The 15,993-nt window shown below is 50.7% G+C and overlaps 1 protein-coding gene across 1 annotated transcript in view; it reads left to right on the top strand.

The window, feature by feature from the left end:
• The window catches only part of LOC119941248 (WD repeat-containing protein on Y chromosome-like), a 46,051-nt gene that overhangs the window by 15,189 nt on the left and 14,869 nt on the right, over positions 1-15,993 (top strand). Inside the window, exons 11-23 of the mRNA XM_038761623.1 lie at positions 120-237; positions 1,143-1,212; positions 4,893-5,139; positions 5,838-5,943; positions 7,805-7,956; positions 9,394-9,514; positions 10,321-10,427; positions 10,532-10,611; positions 12,049-12,103; positions 13,352-13,397; positions 14,945-15,004; positions 15,143-15,302; positions 15,770-15,859. Of these exons, the coding sequence (XP_038617551.1) occupies positions 120-237; positions 1,143-1,212; positions 4,893-5,139; positions 5,838-5,943; positions 7,805-7,956; positions 9,394-9,514; positions 10,321-10,427; positions 10,532-10,611; positions 12,049-12,103; positions 13,352-13,397; positions 14,945-15,004; positions 15,143-15,302; positions 15,770-15,859 (1,412 nt within the window). The remainder of the gene's footprint in view (positions 1-119; positions 238-1,142; positions 1,213-4,892; positions 5,140-5,837; positions 5,944-7,804; positions 7,957-9,393; positions 9,515-10,320; positions 10,428-10,531; positions 10,612-12,048; positions 12,104-13,351; positions 13,398-14,944; positions 15,005-15,142; positions 15,303-15,769; positions 15,860-15,993) is intronic.

Consider the following 15,993-nt stretch of genomic DNA (forward strand, 5'->3'; position numbering starts at 1 on the left):
CTCTCACCGTCAGCTTCTCGGAACCGCAGGGGGACCCTACAAGGTGCAGTCCGTCCTCGTTGTCGCTGCCAGGTTTTTCATTCCGGAACTTTTAACTGGCGGATTATTCTGTATTCCAGAACTTGGAAGAAACTGCCCAAAGTCGAAAACATGCCTAGCATTAGCCTCGGCAGAGCTGCTCGTTCCCCCAGCGTAACCTACATCCGTTGGAAAGTGCATGGAGATTGGGTAACTCAGGTGAGAGTGGTTAGTGCCAGGGAGAGAGCCAAGGGCCTGGAGGGGAAAGGGCATGAGTTTTCAGGGCTCAGACTTGAGTCCCGGTTCTGCCACCGGCTTCCTGGGCCTCAGTTTTCTCTGTAAAATGGGGATGATAATCCCTGCCTCTCCTTACATCACAGGGATGCAGTGAGGACCCAAACGAGATAAGAAATGTGACAGCCAGAGAAGCAATAATATAGGCCCTGGGTTCTAATCTCAGCTCCACCACTTGTCTGCTGGTTCACCTTGGGCAAGTCAGTTAACTTCTCTCTGCCGCTGTTACCTCATCTGTTAAATGGCGATTAAGTCTGAGTCACACGTGGGACATGGACTGTGGCCAACGTGATTAGCTTGTACACTGCTTAGTACAGTTCCCGTCACATATTTGGAGCCTAACCAATTGACACAAAAAAAAGCCCTTGGGAAATAGAGGTGCCCTGCAAATCCAAGACATCCCAGATTTGCGAGAACACGGGGGTGGCAAACCTTGTGCTGAGGAAAACTCGCACTCTAGCACCCACCCGCTCAGGCGTTGCACACGCAAAGGGAGGAAAAAGCGTGGTTTCCCTTCAGAATTCCTTCACGTAGGAAGCAGGCAGCGCGAAGCTTCCCCCAGGAAATCCTAAAATAGTCAAGCCTGCGACGTGGGCCGTCAAACGCCCAAAGACAATCGTCCGCTCCCATCCTTGCCTTGTGAGGGAAGATGCTGGCATCAGAGCCACTCTAAGCCACCTACCCGTGCCCACCCACGCACAAATGCTCTCCGGGCTTGGCACGGCGGCTTTGCTTGGCAGAAAGCCGGGCTCCCGGGGACCTGTTGACACACCGTTACGCACCCTTGCCTGACGTGGGTATTCTCCGTCATTTCTCGTGTTCGTTTTCAGCTGAACTACTACGAGTCCATGAACGCTGTCATTTCCGCCTCCAACCACGAGCCCACCGCTCTAGTAATAGGTATGGCTCCTTCCCTCCATCTCTTTCTCTCTCCCCTTCTCCCTCTCCCTCCCTCCCATTGAACCCACGAGGAATGTTCTCTCAACTCTCTGTGGGTGTCGTTTTGTGGTTCCGGGAAGGAGGAGGAGGAACCGTTTTGAAGTCTCCATCTGGGACCATCAGGGCCAAAAGTCCGCACTGGTTAGTTGATTCGTTAATTGCCCTCTGCCTCCGGATCTTAAGGTGAAACCACCATCAATCTATGGTATTTATTGAGCGTTTGGGAGAGTCTAGTACAAGAGAATTAGCAGACGTGTTCCCTGCCCATAACGAGCCTGGAGGGGGAGATAGACATTAATACGAATAAATCAGTAATTTATATGTAATTTAAAGATATGGACTTGAATGCCGTGGGGTGAATATCAAATGTCCAGAAGTCACAGATCTGAACACACAGGTGACGCATCATAGAGAAGCAGCATGGCTCGGTGGAAAAGAGCCCGGGCTTTGGAGTCAGAGGTCGTGGGTTCAAATCCCGGCTCCACCAAATGTCAGCTGTGTGACTTTGGGCAAGTCACTTCACTTCTCTGGGCCTCAGTTCCCTCATCTGTAAAATGGGGATTAAGACTGTGAGCCCCCCGTGGGACAACCTGATCACTGGTGTCCTCCCCAGTGCTTAGAACAGTGCTTTGCACATAGCAAGAGCTTAATAAATGTCATTATTATTATTATCACTGTCACCTTCATCCTGGCTGTGTGATTTGGGGCAAGTCACTTAATTTCTCTGTGCCTCACTTACCTCATCTGTAAAATAGGGATGAAGACTGTGAGTCCCACGTGGGACAACCTGATATCCTGGTATCTACCCCGGTGCTTAGAACAGTGCTTGGCACATAGTAAGTGCTTAACAAATACTATCATCATCATCTTCATCACCCTCAAGCCCCCGGCTCCCAGAGGTTCACTCTCTGGGGGCTTGGGAAGGTGTCCCCGGGCTTCCGGACCACAGGTAATAATATTACCACTAATAATTGTGGTACTTGTTAAGTGCTTTCTCTGTGCCAGGCGCTGTACTAAGTGCTGAGGTAGATTCATTCATTCAATCGTATTTATTGAGTGCTTACTGTGTGCAGAGCACTGTACTAAGCGCTTGGGAAGTACAAGTTGGCAACATACAGAGACGGTCCCTCCCCAACAACGGGCTCACAGTCTAGAATACAAGCAAATCCCAAGGCTATGGGGCTCATAGTTCCAATCCCCATTTTAGAGATGAGGGAACTGAGGCCCAGAGAATTGAAGCGATTTGCCCAAGACCACACTGCAGATACGTGGCGGAGCCAGGATTAGAACCCACGACAACTCCCAGGCCTGTGCTCTATCCACTCGTCCATGCTGTCTGACGCAACGCCGGTGAAGTTGAGAGGCTCCCCATCTCAGTTGAGATTTAGGACTGTGGAGTCCCTGCCCCTCGTGGGTTTAGCCCCTGCACTCCTCAGCCCCGCAGTCGTGGAAATAGTAGTCTACCTCACTGCGTACATTAACCCCCTTGAAGCTGCTCTTAGTTTCCATGGTAACGGCCTAACCATCCCATCAGTGTCGGGCCGAGCTGTGCTCTGTGGTTTCCGAGGTAACCGTTCAACCACGATGCCTTAGTACGCTTTATTCAATTTGAGCCGCACTGAAAGCGGCCCCTTCTGTCTTCCAGGAGATCCCAACTCTTGTTGAGGGGCAGACTCTGCCACCTCCAACACGGTGGATCCAAGTCCCGGGAGCAGGGCGGGTGGAAAGGTTATATCCCTGCTCTGACCCCAGAGGGTCCGTCCCCCGGTAATGACTCTGCCATCTTGATGACCTCCCTCTTTGGGACCCAGGCCTTCCCTCCCCGCCCACCCTGGGCCGATCACTGGGCTGCAGGTTCTTCAAGTTGGCTGCTTCCAGCTGAGGGACCTGCCCACGGGTGCCCCTAGTCTTTCTGACCATACCTCAGTTTCCAGGCAGGCCTGAAGAGATCCAAAATGGGGGCTCTGTGGCCTAAACTCACTCTCTGAAGCCTATTCCCTCCCATTCCCCATTCCCCACCACCCCCTGCCCTTCTCTCGCACCTTTGGCCCACCACAGAAAACCGCCAAACTGTCGAGCTCCCAGCCCTAGCTTGGTTTTACAAGGAAAAGCCTTAGGAGGCTGCGGCCCACTGACAAATGTGAGCATCCGACACGGGGAAACGGGTTTCTCCTTTCAGCAAAGCTTCTGAAGGAACTAGAATTTGAAATATATGAACACCGTAGATTGTAAACTAGTTGGACAGTGCCTTATAATCTTGGCATTTATTAAGTGCTTCTTATGTTGCCAGAACACTTTGCTAAGCATTGGAGTAAAAACTGGATAGTCCAGTCCAACCGGACGCACTCCCTATCCGCCACGGGGTTCAGATAAGGAATCCTGTCTACAAATTATGTTGTAGTCTCCCAAACTACTGGGTTTGGACCCCAGTGGAAAGCAGAATCTGGAGAGGAGAGGAATGCCATGGGTTTGTGTGGCCAAGAGCCAGGCCTTGGATCTGCACCAAAGTTTAATGTATTTGAAGTCTTGCCCTACTCCGATAGCTAATTCAGAGAGTGGCCAATGAGTTTTCTACCCATATTCACCAGACAAATAACAGGTCGGGCAGTTACACTCACTGTGCCGGATATTCCCCCGGCTACGACCCCGAGACACCTCTGTGGGGCACCTGGGTCATATTTTGGACTGGTCTTTAGCATCCAATTGGCATTTGAGAAACCATCTTTTCTTGGTTTTGACTATTTTTTTCCACCGATGGCCAGACTCTTCTGTCACTCTGCACCTAGAGTGAGTTGACCGGGAAGAAGGTCCCAAACCCTTAATCTTTCCAGATTGTGACACTCCATCTCCCTCTGCCCTCATGGCCCACCATCTCTTTTAAACAAAGAGTTAGAGACTTCAATCAGGATCATTTCCCTGTGTTAAAATTTCCTGATTGGGGAGTGCTTATCGCTAATTGCTAGAAAAAGCCTTAGGCTTTCAGTTCCTGAGAGCAGGTGCAACCACTAAGCAAGACCAATCAGCACTCAGCTAATTGCTGAAATTACACATGTTAAAATGCCGTCTGCTGCTAAGAAAAAAAAAGGATTTTCTGCTTTCCTCTTGTCAGCCCTATGAACTATTCAGGCAACCCCAAATCTCTCTCTCTCGCTCTCGCTCTCTCTCCCCATTTACACACAAGCCTGCAGACATTGAAAATCCTTTCAGCAAAGCTTCTGAAGAAACTAGAATTTGAAATATATGAACACTGTAGATTGTAAACTAGTTGGACAGTGCCTTATAATCCTGGCATTTATTAAGTGCTTCTTATGTTGCCAGAACACTTTGCTAAGCATTGGAGTAAAAGCTGGATAGTCTAATCCAATCGGACGCACTCCCTATCCCCCACGGGGCTCAGATAAGGAATCCTGTCTACAAATTATGTTGTAGTCTCCCAAGTTTTTAGTGCAGTGCTCTGCAAATAATCGACTCTTAGTAAATACTGTGGATCAGTTAATCACTGGTATTCATTGAGTGCCTACTGTGTGCAGAGCACTGAACTAAGCACTTGGGAAAACACATCAGCATCAGTTGACCCGATTCCTGCCCTCAAGGAACGTACAGTCTACAGGATGGATGGATTGACTGATCTTTGTTTTCAGGGTGCACCGTGGGGGCTACAAATGTGGAGCAGCAGATGAAAGAAATACGGGATTTTCGGAAAGATGCGAAAGCGAGAAGAGCGCCGGCCGGCCTCAGAGTTGTTCCCCAAAGGCGGGCTCAGGGAGACCAAACCGTCTTCCAGATCCGCAAAGGCGTGAAAGCGTTTTCATTCTGTAAGAGAAACAACGTACTCCTGACTGGGGGAATGGATCGAATCATTCGTATTTGGAACCCTTACTTGCCAGGGTAAGAACCTTTGCCTATATTTCTGGCATAGAAATGGAGGGCTTAGGAGTTACAAAGAGTTGATAAGAGCACTCTCTGCCCCACTTGGGTCCCTCATTCCCCACCGCCCTGGCTCAGTCAGCCCCGCCACCCCGGGGCAACCCGTATCTTCATTTACTTCTAGATTTTAGCTCCAAAGATAGCAGGCCATCAACCCCCTGCCTTTACAGGGTAGGAACATGATCAGTTCCATTCTAGAGCCCCACTAACCCAGCTCCAACCTTTCACAGATTAAATAGCCAAATAAGCGAGAACACGTACAAACTCGCCTCCTCCGGAAACGGGCCCTGCGCACTTTGCTCCTGGTCGGCAGCCTCAGCATCATCATCATCATCATCAATCGTATTTATTGAGCGCTTACTATGTGCAGAGCACTGTACTAAGCGCTTGGGAAGTACAAATTGGCAACAGGCAGGCTATGGCCTCTGGATTCGCAGGTCTCGGCTCCTCTTTTCTAGGCTTCCAGAAACCATGAGTCCAGATCACACACTGTTTTCTAGACTGTAAACTCCTTGGGGCGGGGATTCTGTCTTCCAACTCTGTGGTACTGTACTCTCCCAAGCGCTTCCTACAGTGCTGTGCACACAGTAAGTACTCGATCGATTCGGGGAGACAGAGAAATATTCACAGAGGCATTATCTTTGCTTATTCTGTTTCAGGAAACCAACAGGTATACTGAAAAGCCATGCAGCTCCAATTTTCTTCCTCCACATTTCCACAGAGGATAAGAAAATATTTTCAGTATCCACCGACACCACCGTCAAGGTCTGTCTCTCTCTCTCATCTATTTTCCCCTCATTGCATGCCCTTCTAGACTTGCAGGATGCTCTTTATTTAAAGCCCAAGGGTGGAGTTTGCCCTGTTGTATGTTGGTTGAGGGACATTTAAAGTCTGGGTAAGTGGAATGTGAGTGGCGACTTCCTGGAGTGGGAATCACTAGATATTTCTGTAGTCCAGGGACTCAGTGGGACTGCAGAGTCAACCTGCATTAGAGGGGTCGCAGCAGCATCATTTGGGAAGGAAAAGTCAAGGCTGCCAGGAAGAAATTCTTGGAACGAGAATATTGTGTTCCTGTGTCCCACATTAAATTTCCAAGGAGTCTCGGCTTTATAATTTCTTAAGATGAACTGTGGGAAGTGATTCAAGTGGGACCGAATGAGCCTGGCTGGGTGATTATCCTGTAATGAGGAATTCAGACTGGGAGAAAGATGGAGAAGCCCGGGGACAGCAGACACCCCACCCCCTCCCTTCCCTTGTTTGGACTAACTCACCAAAGGCCTTTTTTGAAAACCCTCCTGTGTGGATTTTTTTTTTCTTCACAGTCTAAGGGGGAAACGGAGAACAGATATTTTAAGCCCATTTTCAAGATGAGGAAACTGGGACACAGAGACGTTAAGGGACTTGCCCAAGGGCACTCAGCACGGGAGTGGTAGAGCTGGGACTAGACTCCACGTCTCCTGACTCCCCATCCCATGCTCTTTCCACTAGGCCCTGCTGCCTCTCTCTAGCTCTTTTCCTCAAATCATTTGGAAAAAAAAAAGGAAAGGAGAAATAATAATAATAAAATGACATTTATTAAGCGCTTACTATGTGCAAAGCACTGTTCTAAGCGCTGGGGAGTTTACAAGGTGATCAGGTTGTCCCACGCGGGGCTCACAGTCTTAATCCCCATTTTACAGATGAGGGAACTGAGGCACAGAGAAGTTAAGTGACTTGCCCAAAGTCACACAGCTCCCCCTTCTCCCCCTCTCCATCCCCCCATCTTACCTCCTTCCCTTCCCCACAGCACCTGGATATATGTATATATGTTTGTACATATTTATTACTCTATTTATTTATTTATTTTATTTGTACATATCTATTCTATTTATTTTATTTTGTTAGTATGTTTGGTTTTGTTCTCTGTCTCCCCCTTTTAGACTGTGAGCCCACTGTTGGGTAGGGACTGTCTCTATATGTTGCCAATTTGTACTTCCCAAGCGCTTAATACAGTGCTCTGCACATAGTAAGCGCTCAATAAATACGATTGATGATGATGAAGTGGCGGAGCCGGGATTTGAACCCATGACCTCTGACTCCAAAACCCGGGCTCTTTCCACTGAGGTATGCAAAAGCCACAGCATAATTAAATCAAGGTCAAATAAGAGGCAGTGTGGCCTAGTGAAAAGAGCCCAGGATGGGATGTCAGGAGACCCAGGTTCTAATCCCGGCTCTGTCATGAGACCTGGGGTAAGTCACTTCACTTCAGCGTGCCTCGGTTTCCTCATCTGTAAAATGGTGATAATGACGCCTCCTCTCCCTGCCTTGCCAAAAGAGAAAAGGCATGCGAACGTGCTTTGAAAAATAAAGCGCTCTGCGAGTGTACGGCAAAAAACAGTCAATTTTCAATTCGGATTTGGGGAAAGAGAGAAAATTTCACCTGGGTGGCCTGCGGCAGGAAGGCCAAGTTGGATCTTCCCGCTGGGCTCCAGTTCCACCCGCTGGAGTCCCCAGGCTGGTGCCTTGCTCCCCCTCAGTTGGGATGGAAGGGGCTCCCTGGGATACAAGGCCCGGATGTGGGGTGAGGGGGCAGAGATCCCCGCCTCTTCTAGGGGTTCAGGGCCATGCTGCTTCTCTCCCCCGACAGATCTGGGATCTGGAAGACCACAGCTGCTTGTTCACCGCCTGCTCCAAAACCAGCGGCGTCACAGGAGAGCTAGCGGCCTGCCACTACCTCCCTGGCATCCGAGCCCTCTGCGTGGCCACTGACGCTTTGGCCCTCCTCCCTCTCAGGTTCAGGTGCGCCGCTTTACCGCTTGTTAGCCTCCCCCTCCCCACCCCCAGGAACCGAGCCACCCTCTGATCATCCTTCCTTCCAGAGCCCGCGGCGACTCGGTCCCATCCGGATGCGGACGGGGCAAGTTTTGGCTCCAACACCCCCTTCCTCCCGGGCCTCGCGTTGCTCCGCGAATCAATCAATCAATTGTATTTATTGAGCGCTTACTGTGTGCAGAGCACTGTACTAAGCGCTTGGGAAGTACAGGCTGGCAACATATAGAGACAGTCCCTACCCAACATTGGGCTCACAGTCTAGAAGGGGGAGACAGAGAACAAAACCAAACATACTAAGAAAATAAAATAAATGGAATAGATAGGTACAAGTAAAATAAATAAATAGAGTAATAAATACGTACAAACATATATACAGGTGCTGTGGGGAAGGGAAGGAGGTAAGGCGGGGGGGATGGAGAGGACATTTCAGAGAATGTGTCTGTGGTATGGTACTCTCCCAAATTCTTAATACAGAGCTCTGCACACAATAAGCGCTCCAACAACCCGAGCGATTGGTTGAAGGTGCGGAACTGCACAGTGGATAGAATGCAGTTAATAATAATAATGATAAGAATGATGGCATTTGTAAAGCGCTTACCATGTGCAAAGCACCATTCCAAGCACTGGGGAGGATACATGGTGTTCAGGCCATCCACGTGGGGCTCACAGTCTTAATCCCCAGAGGAGGTAACTGAGTCAGACTTACCACTTGGCTTCCAGTTGCCTGTGCGTGGCTCAGTGGAAAGAGCCCGGGCTTTGGAGTCAGAGGTCGTGGGTTCAAATCCCAGCTCTGCCAGTTGTCAGCTGTGTGACTTTGGGCAAGTCACTTCACTTCTCTGTGCCTCGGTTACCTCATCTGTAAAATGGGGATTTTACTGTGAGCCCCCCGTGGGACAACCTAATCACCTTGTAACCTCCCCAGCGCTTAGAACAGTGCTTTGCACGTAGTAAGTGCTTAATAAATGCCATTATTATTAATAATTAGGGTAGTCCCATAGCCTGAGGGACCATCGATTAGAGGCCGGAAGCCAAGTGGCCCAGTGGGCGGAGCAGGGGATGGGAGGAGCCTTGGGTTCTATTCCCAGCTCTAGCAGTTATTGTCATTTGCGAGAACGGAGGAGCAAGGCCAGCGTTTCCCTCTTGGGATGAGAGCTGAAAGAAGTACCAGATGGCCAGGCTGATCGCTCCTGCTGGGGGCTGGAAGCAACTTGCAATCAATCGATCAATCATATTGATGGAACACTGTATGCAGAGCACTGTACTGAGCACTTGGGACACTAGAACAGACATGTTGGTAGACATGTCCCACAAGGAGCTGACAGTACAGTCTTACACTTGAAGCATAGTGGGAGCCTGGGGTAAGGACCACGTTTTCCTGACTGCCTTTTCCTTTTCTCGAGGAAGTCCGCCACCTCCTCCTTCTCCTCCCCCGGAGCCTCGAGGGGAGGTTTCTCACACAGAGCCAGTTGCCTGCTGCAAGTACAACAAGGCCTTTCGGCACGTGGTAACCTGCTCGGAGGGATCTGTGAGTATCGAGTCCGGCTAAGCCCTCACAACTTCTGCTAGCCACCCGGGGCTCTGGGAGAAGGGCTAGCTCTGGGGACCAAGCACCCGTCCTGAGCAGCTGGAGGAAGTACAGTAGAAAAGTTGTACAACAGAAAGTACAGAAGCAGCATTGCCTAGTGGATAGAGCACGGCCTAAAGTCAGAAGTTTATTACTCTATTTTACTTGTACATATTCTATTTATTTTATTTTGTTAACATGTTTTGTTTTGTTCTCTGTCTCCCCCTTCTAGACTGTGAGCCCACTGTTGGTAGGGACCGTCTCTATATGTTGCCAACTTGTACTTCCCAAGCGCTTAGTACAGTGCTCTGCAGTAAGCGCTCAATAAATACGATTGAATGAATGAATGAAAGTTCCTAGATCCTAATCCTGGCTCTGCCACTCCTCTGTTGTACGACCTTCATTTCTCTGGGCCTCGGTTACCTCATTTATAAAATGGGAACGAAGAGTGGGAGCCCCATGTGGGACTTTGTCCAACCCGATACCAATCAGTAATCTATGCTGAGCACTGAATTAGGCAACTGAGAGAGTCCAGTGCTTATAAAGGACACAATCCCTGCTCTTAAAAAACTTCCAATCCGACCAGGATAGTGCCCCCACACGCACAGACATCATGGGCAGTTACTGGGAGGAGGCTGAGGGGTTAGGCTGCAACTGGGATAGAAAGAGTGTGGAAAGATGGAGAGGGAACTATTGGATTCCCCCTAAAGCCAATGACCGTTGAAATGTGGATCAGGAATTCTTTTCCTCTTTCCTTCTTTCGACAGGTGGTCAAAGTTTGGGATCTTGAAACTGGCAAGTTGTTATCTGAGTTTAACAGGGCTCACGGAGACGCCGAGATCACCTGCTTGGCGTTTGATTGGAGCGGAAGGCGGTACGTTCCTGCCCCGAGGGGTTTCCAACCCAAGCGGAGCCGCGGTGGGCTTGGGCAGGGCCCACCGCCTCACCCTAAAGAGGGGATTGCCATCTCCCCCATAGGCTGGTGACTGGCGGGAGAGATGGCTGTTTGAAGATCTGGAACTACAACAATGGCCACTGCCTGCACACTCTGAAACAGGGCAAGTAACTTAGGAGTATAAAACACAAGAAATATAGGGGGTCGGGGCCGCTTGGTTGGCTCCACAGAGGCCCCATTCCTACGGGTAAGGGTCCACCTTCAGCATCCCTAAATTTTTATCCTAATTACCCATCTCGGTCTAAAAAGGAGGCTCTAGTGGGCTCTGCCGGAGGCTTTCCGGGTGGCGGGACTGAGTGGGTTCGGATAGGGTTTTGATCGTGGTCTTTGGGAAGGGATGGGAAAGGGAAAAATGAGGCTTGTAATAGTTGAATACGGATGGTGTCAGGTCCACAGGGTTTCCTGGAGGGCAGAGTTAGGGCCTCTGAGATGGTCTGTTTGGACCCTTGAGGTTGGATGGATGTCTCCCAAGTTGCCTAGCAGAGACCGAGTCTGAGGTTCTTGTATGCTCAAGTGAGGGACAGAGGGATAATACTGCTGCTGCATTATGAATTTCCCATCATCATCATCATCAATCGTATTTATTGAGCGCTTACTATGTGCAGAGCACTGTACTAAGCGCTTGGGAAGTACAAATTGGCAACATATAGAGACAGTCCCTACCCAACAGTGGGCTCACAGTCTAAAAGGGGGAGACAGAGAACAAAACCAAACATACTAACAAAATAAAATAAATAGAATAGATATGTACAAGTAAAATAAATAAATAGAGTAATAAATTTGTAGGAACATATATACGTATATACAGGTGCTGTGGCGAAGGGAAGGAGGTAAGTTGGGGGGGATGGAGGGGGCACGAGAGGGAGAGGAAGGAAGGGGCTCAGTCTGGGAAGGCCTCCTGGAGGAGGTGAGCTCTCAGTAGGGCCTTGAAGGGAGGAAGAGAGCTAGCTTGGCGGATAGGCAGAGGGAGAGCATTCCAGGCCCAGTTGATGTGGTCGTGCTTCTGAGACACCTCCTTATTGCTCTCTTAATAATAATAATAATAGTAATTATGGTATTTGTTAAACGCTTACTATGTGCCAGGCACTGTTCTAAGCGCTGGGGTAGATACAAGGTAATCAGGTTGTCCCACTCGGGGCTAACATTCTTAGTCCACATTTTTACAGATGAGGTAACTGAGGCACAGAGAAGTGAAGTGACTTGCCCAAGGTCACCCAGCTGGCAAGTGGCAGAGCCTGGATCAGAACCCGTGTCCTCTAACTCCCAAGCCCAGGCTGTTGCCACTAGGCCATGCTGCTTCCCTTCCACTCATCAGTCTCCTCGAGGTTTCTTAATAAGGAATGTTTCGCTGAGGTGATGAAAGAAACTGGAAGAACATTGGAGTCAGGGGGCAGAACCCGGATTTTGGAAGATTTGGGAAGGCCCAGTCTGGGAGTCCGGGCTTCCAGCAGGGTCAAGCCCCAGAGAGGCACCTGCTCGAAGCGTCTCAAAAGGGGATCGCCTTTCTGAATTCAAGCTTACGGTGCTTCTGTTCTTCCAGGAGGCCCAGGAGACGAAGTCTGCGATTGTACTTATGTGGAGGTCAATCAAAACCGGTTAGTTATCCTCAGCTTGGTCGGGCCGAGGACTGGTCTTTTCCGGGACATTTTCTCCCGAAAGCACCAACTTGGAAATGAATCCCTTGAGTGAAAGGGGTCCGGGGCCCAGGGAGTGTCCCCTCTTTCCGACCCGTGTGGAGTCCGGAACCTTCTTGTTGGGAGTGAAAGTGTTAACACCCCCACTCTCTCTCCCTCCGTCCCCCCAACCTCCAAAGCGGCCGCTCACATCGCTGTGATCAACTTTTCTCTGGATTCCAGTTTCCATCAGTCATTCAACCGAGATCACTTACTGAGCACCTCTCGTGGGTGGAGCACTGTGTGAAGCATTTGGGAGAGTACAATAGAGTTCGAAGAGACGATCCCTGCTCTCTAAGAGCTGGGAGTCTAGCAAGGGAGGCAGGCAACGAAGTAACATACAGAAAGGAAATCCTTCCTTGTCCCGATGAGGGGCTACTGGCCGGTCCGGTCTCCAGCTGGTCTGACCCCTTGCCCAGTACGGAGAAGGCACCAGATGGATGCCTTCATGTCTGGGATCTCTTTCTGGAGTAGGAGAGGGGGCCTGGTTGGGCTTGGAGGGTTGGTCAGCAACTCTGTTGGTTCTGCAAACTTCCACAAATAACCTGTAGACGTGTGTCCCCAAAATGACGTTCCGTTCCACTCCATCCCTTGGTCGAGGAGGGAGTATTTGGGCAGGTTTACTGCCATCAGTGGCTGCCATCATCATCATCAATCATATTTATTGAGCGCTTACTATGTGCAGAGCACTGTACTAAGCGCTTGGGAAGTACAAATTGGCAACATAGAGAGACAGTCCCTACCCAACAGTGGGCTCACAGTCCTTCCCATAGTCTTCTTCCCTCAGACTCAAGACAACCGCATGAACTCTCTGCTAGGCAATAAGCAGAACCCTTAGCAGCGGTTGCCAAGGCGGAGTAATTCAGGGAGACTTGCAGCTACAGGAAACGCTGAACCTCCCCGATTATACATCTTCCCCCTTCAGGGAGTGAAATGTTTCCAACCTCTACTTCCCCTCTGATGATCTGGGAAATGGCAAGTAAATTGCTTTTCTTCTCTGCCTTTCCATTTCTCAAAAATGTCTGATGCTTCTAATCACAAAAGTTTAGGGCCCTCGGGTGTGGCCTGGGCTTTGGGAATGTGCATTAGTGGGTTTAGCATGATGCATTGGGGGAGTGGATGGACATTCTCTATCACGTTATGAATAGCTGACCTTTTCTCATGTTCCAGGTACATTATAGCTGTTGGCTGGGACAGAAGAATCAACATGTATTTTGTGAGTGACGATTGTGAACTCTCATTTCTGTCGTAGGGTAGCGATAAGTAGCTTGGCCTAGTGAAAAGAGCACATCTTTGGAGTCAGAAGTCCTGTGTTCTAATCCCGGCTATGCCAAATGCTTGCCATGACCATGGGCAATAATAATAATAATGATGGCATTTCTTAAGCGCTTACTATGGGCAAAGCACTGTTCTAAACGCTGGGGGAGTTTACAAGGTGATCAGGTTGTCCCACGGAGGGCTCACGGTCTTAATCCCCGTTTTCCAGATGAGGGAACTGAGGCCCAGAGAAGTGAAGTGACTTTCCCAAAGTCACACAGCTGACAAGTGGCAGAGCCGGGATTTGAACCGATGACCTCTGACTCCAAAGCCCGGGCTCTTTCCACTGAGCCACACTGCCTCCCCTATCATGTGGGACAGGGACTGGGTCTAACCTGATGGACTTGTTTCTAACCCAGGATTTAGGACCACGGCCTTCCGACTCCCAGGCCGGTGCTGTCTGTCCCCTGGGCCGCACTACTTCTTTATGAGGTGGGAAGAGGCTGATATTATTATCCCATTTAGCAGATGAGGACCCCTGAGTCCCAAAGAGGTGACCCAGCAGGCCAGGGGCAGGGGTGGGACTAGACTCCGCACTTGCTGCCCTGGGGCCTTTCCTGGGGGTGGTGTGCTAAAGCCAGCCAGACCACTGGCCCACCGCTTCCAAAGATAGTTCATCCCTTTCCTCATCTCGGTGACTCAAGTGGGAGAATCTCTGTCCTGTGGGGGTTGGGGATTGGGGGGGCACGACTGCCTGAACGAGCCCAGCCCCACCTTCTGAGTGCTGGGGTGTTGGTGGCCCTTGCTGATAGGAGTGTCTGCTTCACCACCCCGGCTAATCAATCAATCAGTCAATCAATCAATCGTATTTATTGAGCGCTTACTGTGTTCAGAGCACTGTACTAAGCACTTGGGAAGTCCAAGTTGGCAACCTATAGAGACGGTCCCTACCCAACAGTGGGCTCACAGTCTAAAAGGGGGAGACAGAGAACAAAACCAAACATACTAACAAAATAAAATAAATAGAATAGATATGGACAAGTAAAATAAATAGAGTAATAAATATGTACACACATATATACAGGTGCTGTGGGGAAGGGAAGGAGGTAAGATGGGGAGAGGGGGACCAGGGGGAGAGGAAGGAAGGGGCTCAGTGTGGGAAGGCCTCCTGGAGGAGGTGAGCTCTCAGTAGGGCCTTGAAGGGAGGAAGAGAGCTAGCTTGGCGCATGGGCAGAGGGATTGGGGGCATTCCAGGCCAGGAGAACGACGTGGGCCGGGGGTCGATGGTGGGACAGGCGAGAACGAGGCCCGGTGAGGAGGTTAGCGGTGACAGAGGAGCGGAGGGTGCGGGCTGGGCTGGAGAAGGACAGAAGGGAGGTGAGGTAGGAGGGGGCGAGGTGATGGATGGACAGCCTTGAAGCCCAGGGTGAGGAGTTTCTGCCTGAGTGCCCCAGACCGGGCATTCCCTGTCTGGCTGACACTGGGGCTGATCCACTTCTAATGTAGGATTCTCCGGAGGACGTATACCACTTCCGGACCCCTCAGCCTCCCTGGCCGGACGATCTGGTAAGCTTCCAGCCGGCCCAGCTCGGGCTAATGCAACTGGCCTCCCTTTGGCGTCCCCAGGGCCCTCGGCTGCAGGGCCGGCCTAGTCATTTGGCTATCCCCCCACCACCCATCTGCCGCCCACCTCTTCTCTTTCAGACCCGGGGCCATAAAGAGGATATTTTATGTGTGGCTCATTGCCCACCTACTCTCCTGGCCACTTCCAGCTACGATGGGGAAATCATCGTTTGGAATGTGGTTTCTGGCCACATGTGCCACAGACTGAACTCACCCACTCCCTGGGCAGGAGGTGGAGAAGGTAAGTGCCAGGGTGCTCCTAGGTGGCACCTGGGGGCTCTCCGTGTCGGGGGGGTGGTCACATTCGGTGGGCTTGGAGGCCGGCATCCGGTTCCACATCAAGTCTGGGGTAGCGGGAAGCTTATTACAGTGCTGAACACACAGTAGGGGTTCAGTATGTGCTGTTGAGGGATTCATAGAGGCGGTCCGGTTTGGGACCCGGGCAGGTGAGCATGCCCACTGGCCATGGGGTGGGTTGAATTTACCATTTTATTGACTCAGAGGGCTGTGAGAGAAGACCTTCAGGACGCTCTGGCAAAGAGCACACGGTCTTAATTAAATAGAGGAGCAACACTGCAACAGTAGATAAAAGGATGGAATGGAGGTGGGCTTTCCTCATTCCCCACCCCCTCCCCACGGGTCCCGAAGGGAAAGGTGAAGAGACATCCCTAATGGCAGTGGGCTGTTTCTCGTCCTCATATGTTGCAGACAGAAGCATCTCTCAAGTCATATTCCTGAAGGCGCGGGCAGCGAAATCGGACCCGGCGGCGGCCTCCCTCGTCTCCAATGGCCCCCGAGGTCAGAGCGAAAAGGAATCGGGACTTGTGGGACCCTTGGAGGTGAATTTGCCAGGCGGGACGTACCTGGGAACAGGCAGGGGGTGTCACTAGTCAAGCCCTCGACTGACGCTTGGACCCCACAAAGGTTCTCCC

Source organism: Tachyglossus aculeatus, chromosome 20 (assembly GCF_015852505.1).
Source record: "Tachyglossus aculeatus isolate mTacAcu1 chromosome 20, mTacAcu1.pri, whole genome shotgun sequence".
Lineage (NCBI taxonomy): Eukaryota > Metazoa > Chordata > Mammalia > Monotremata > Tachyglossidae > Tachyglossus > Tachyglossus aculeatus.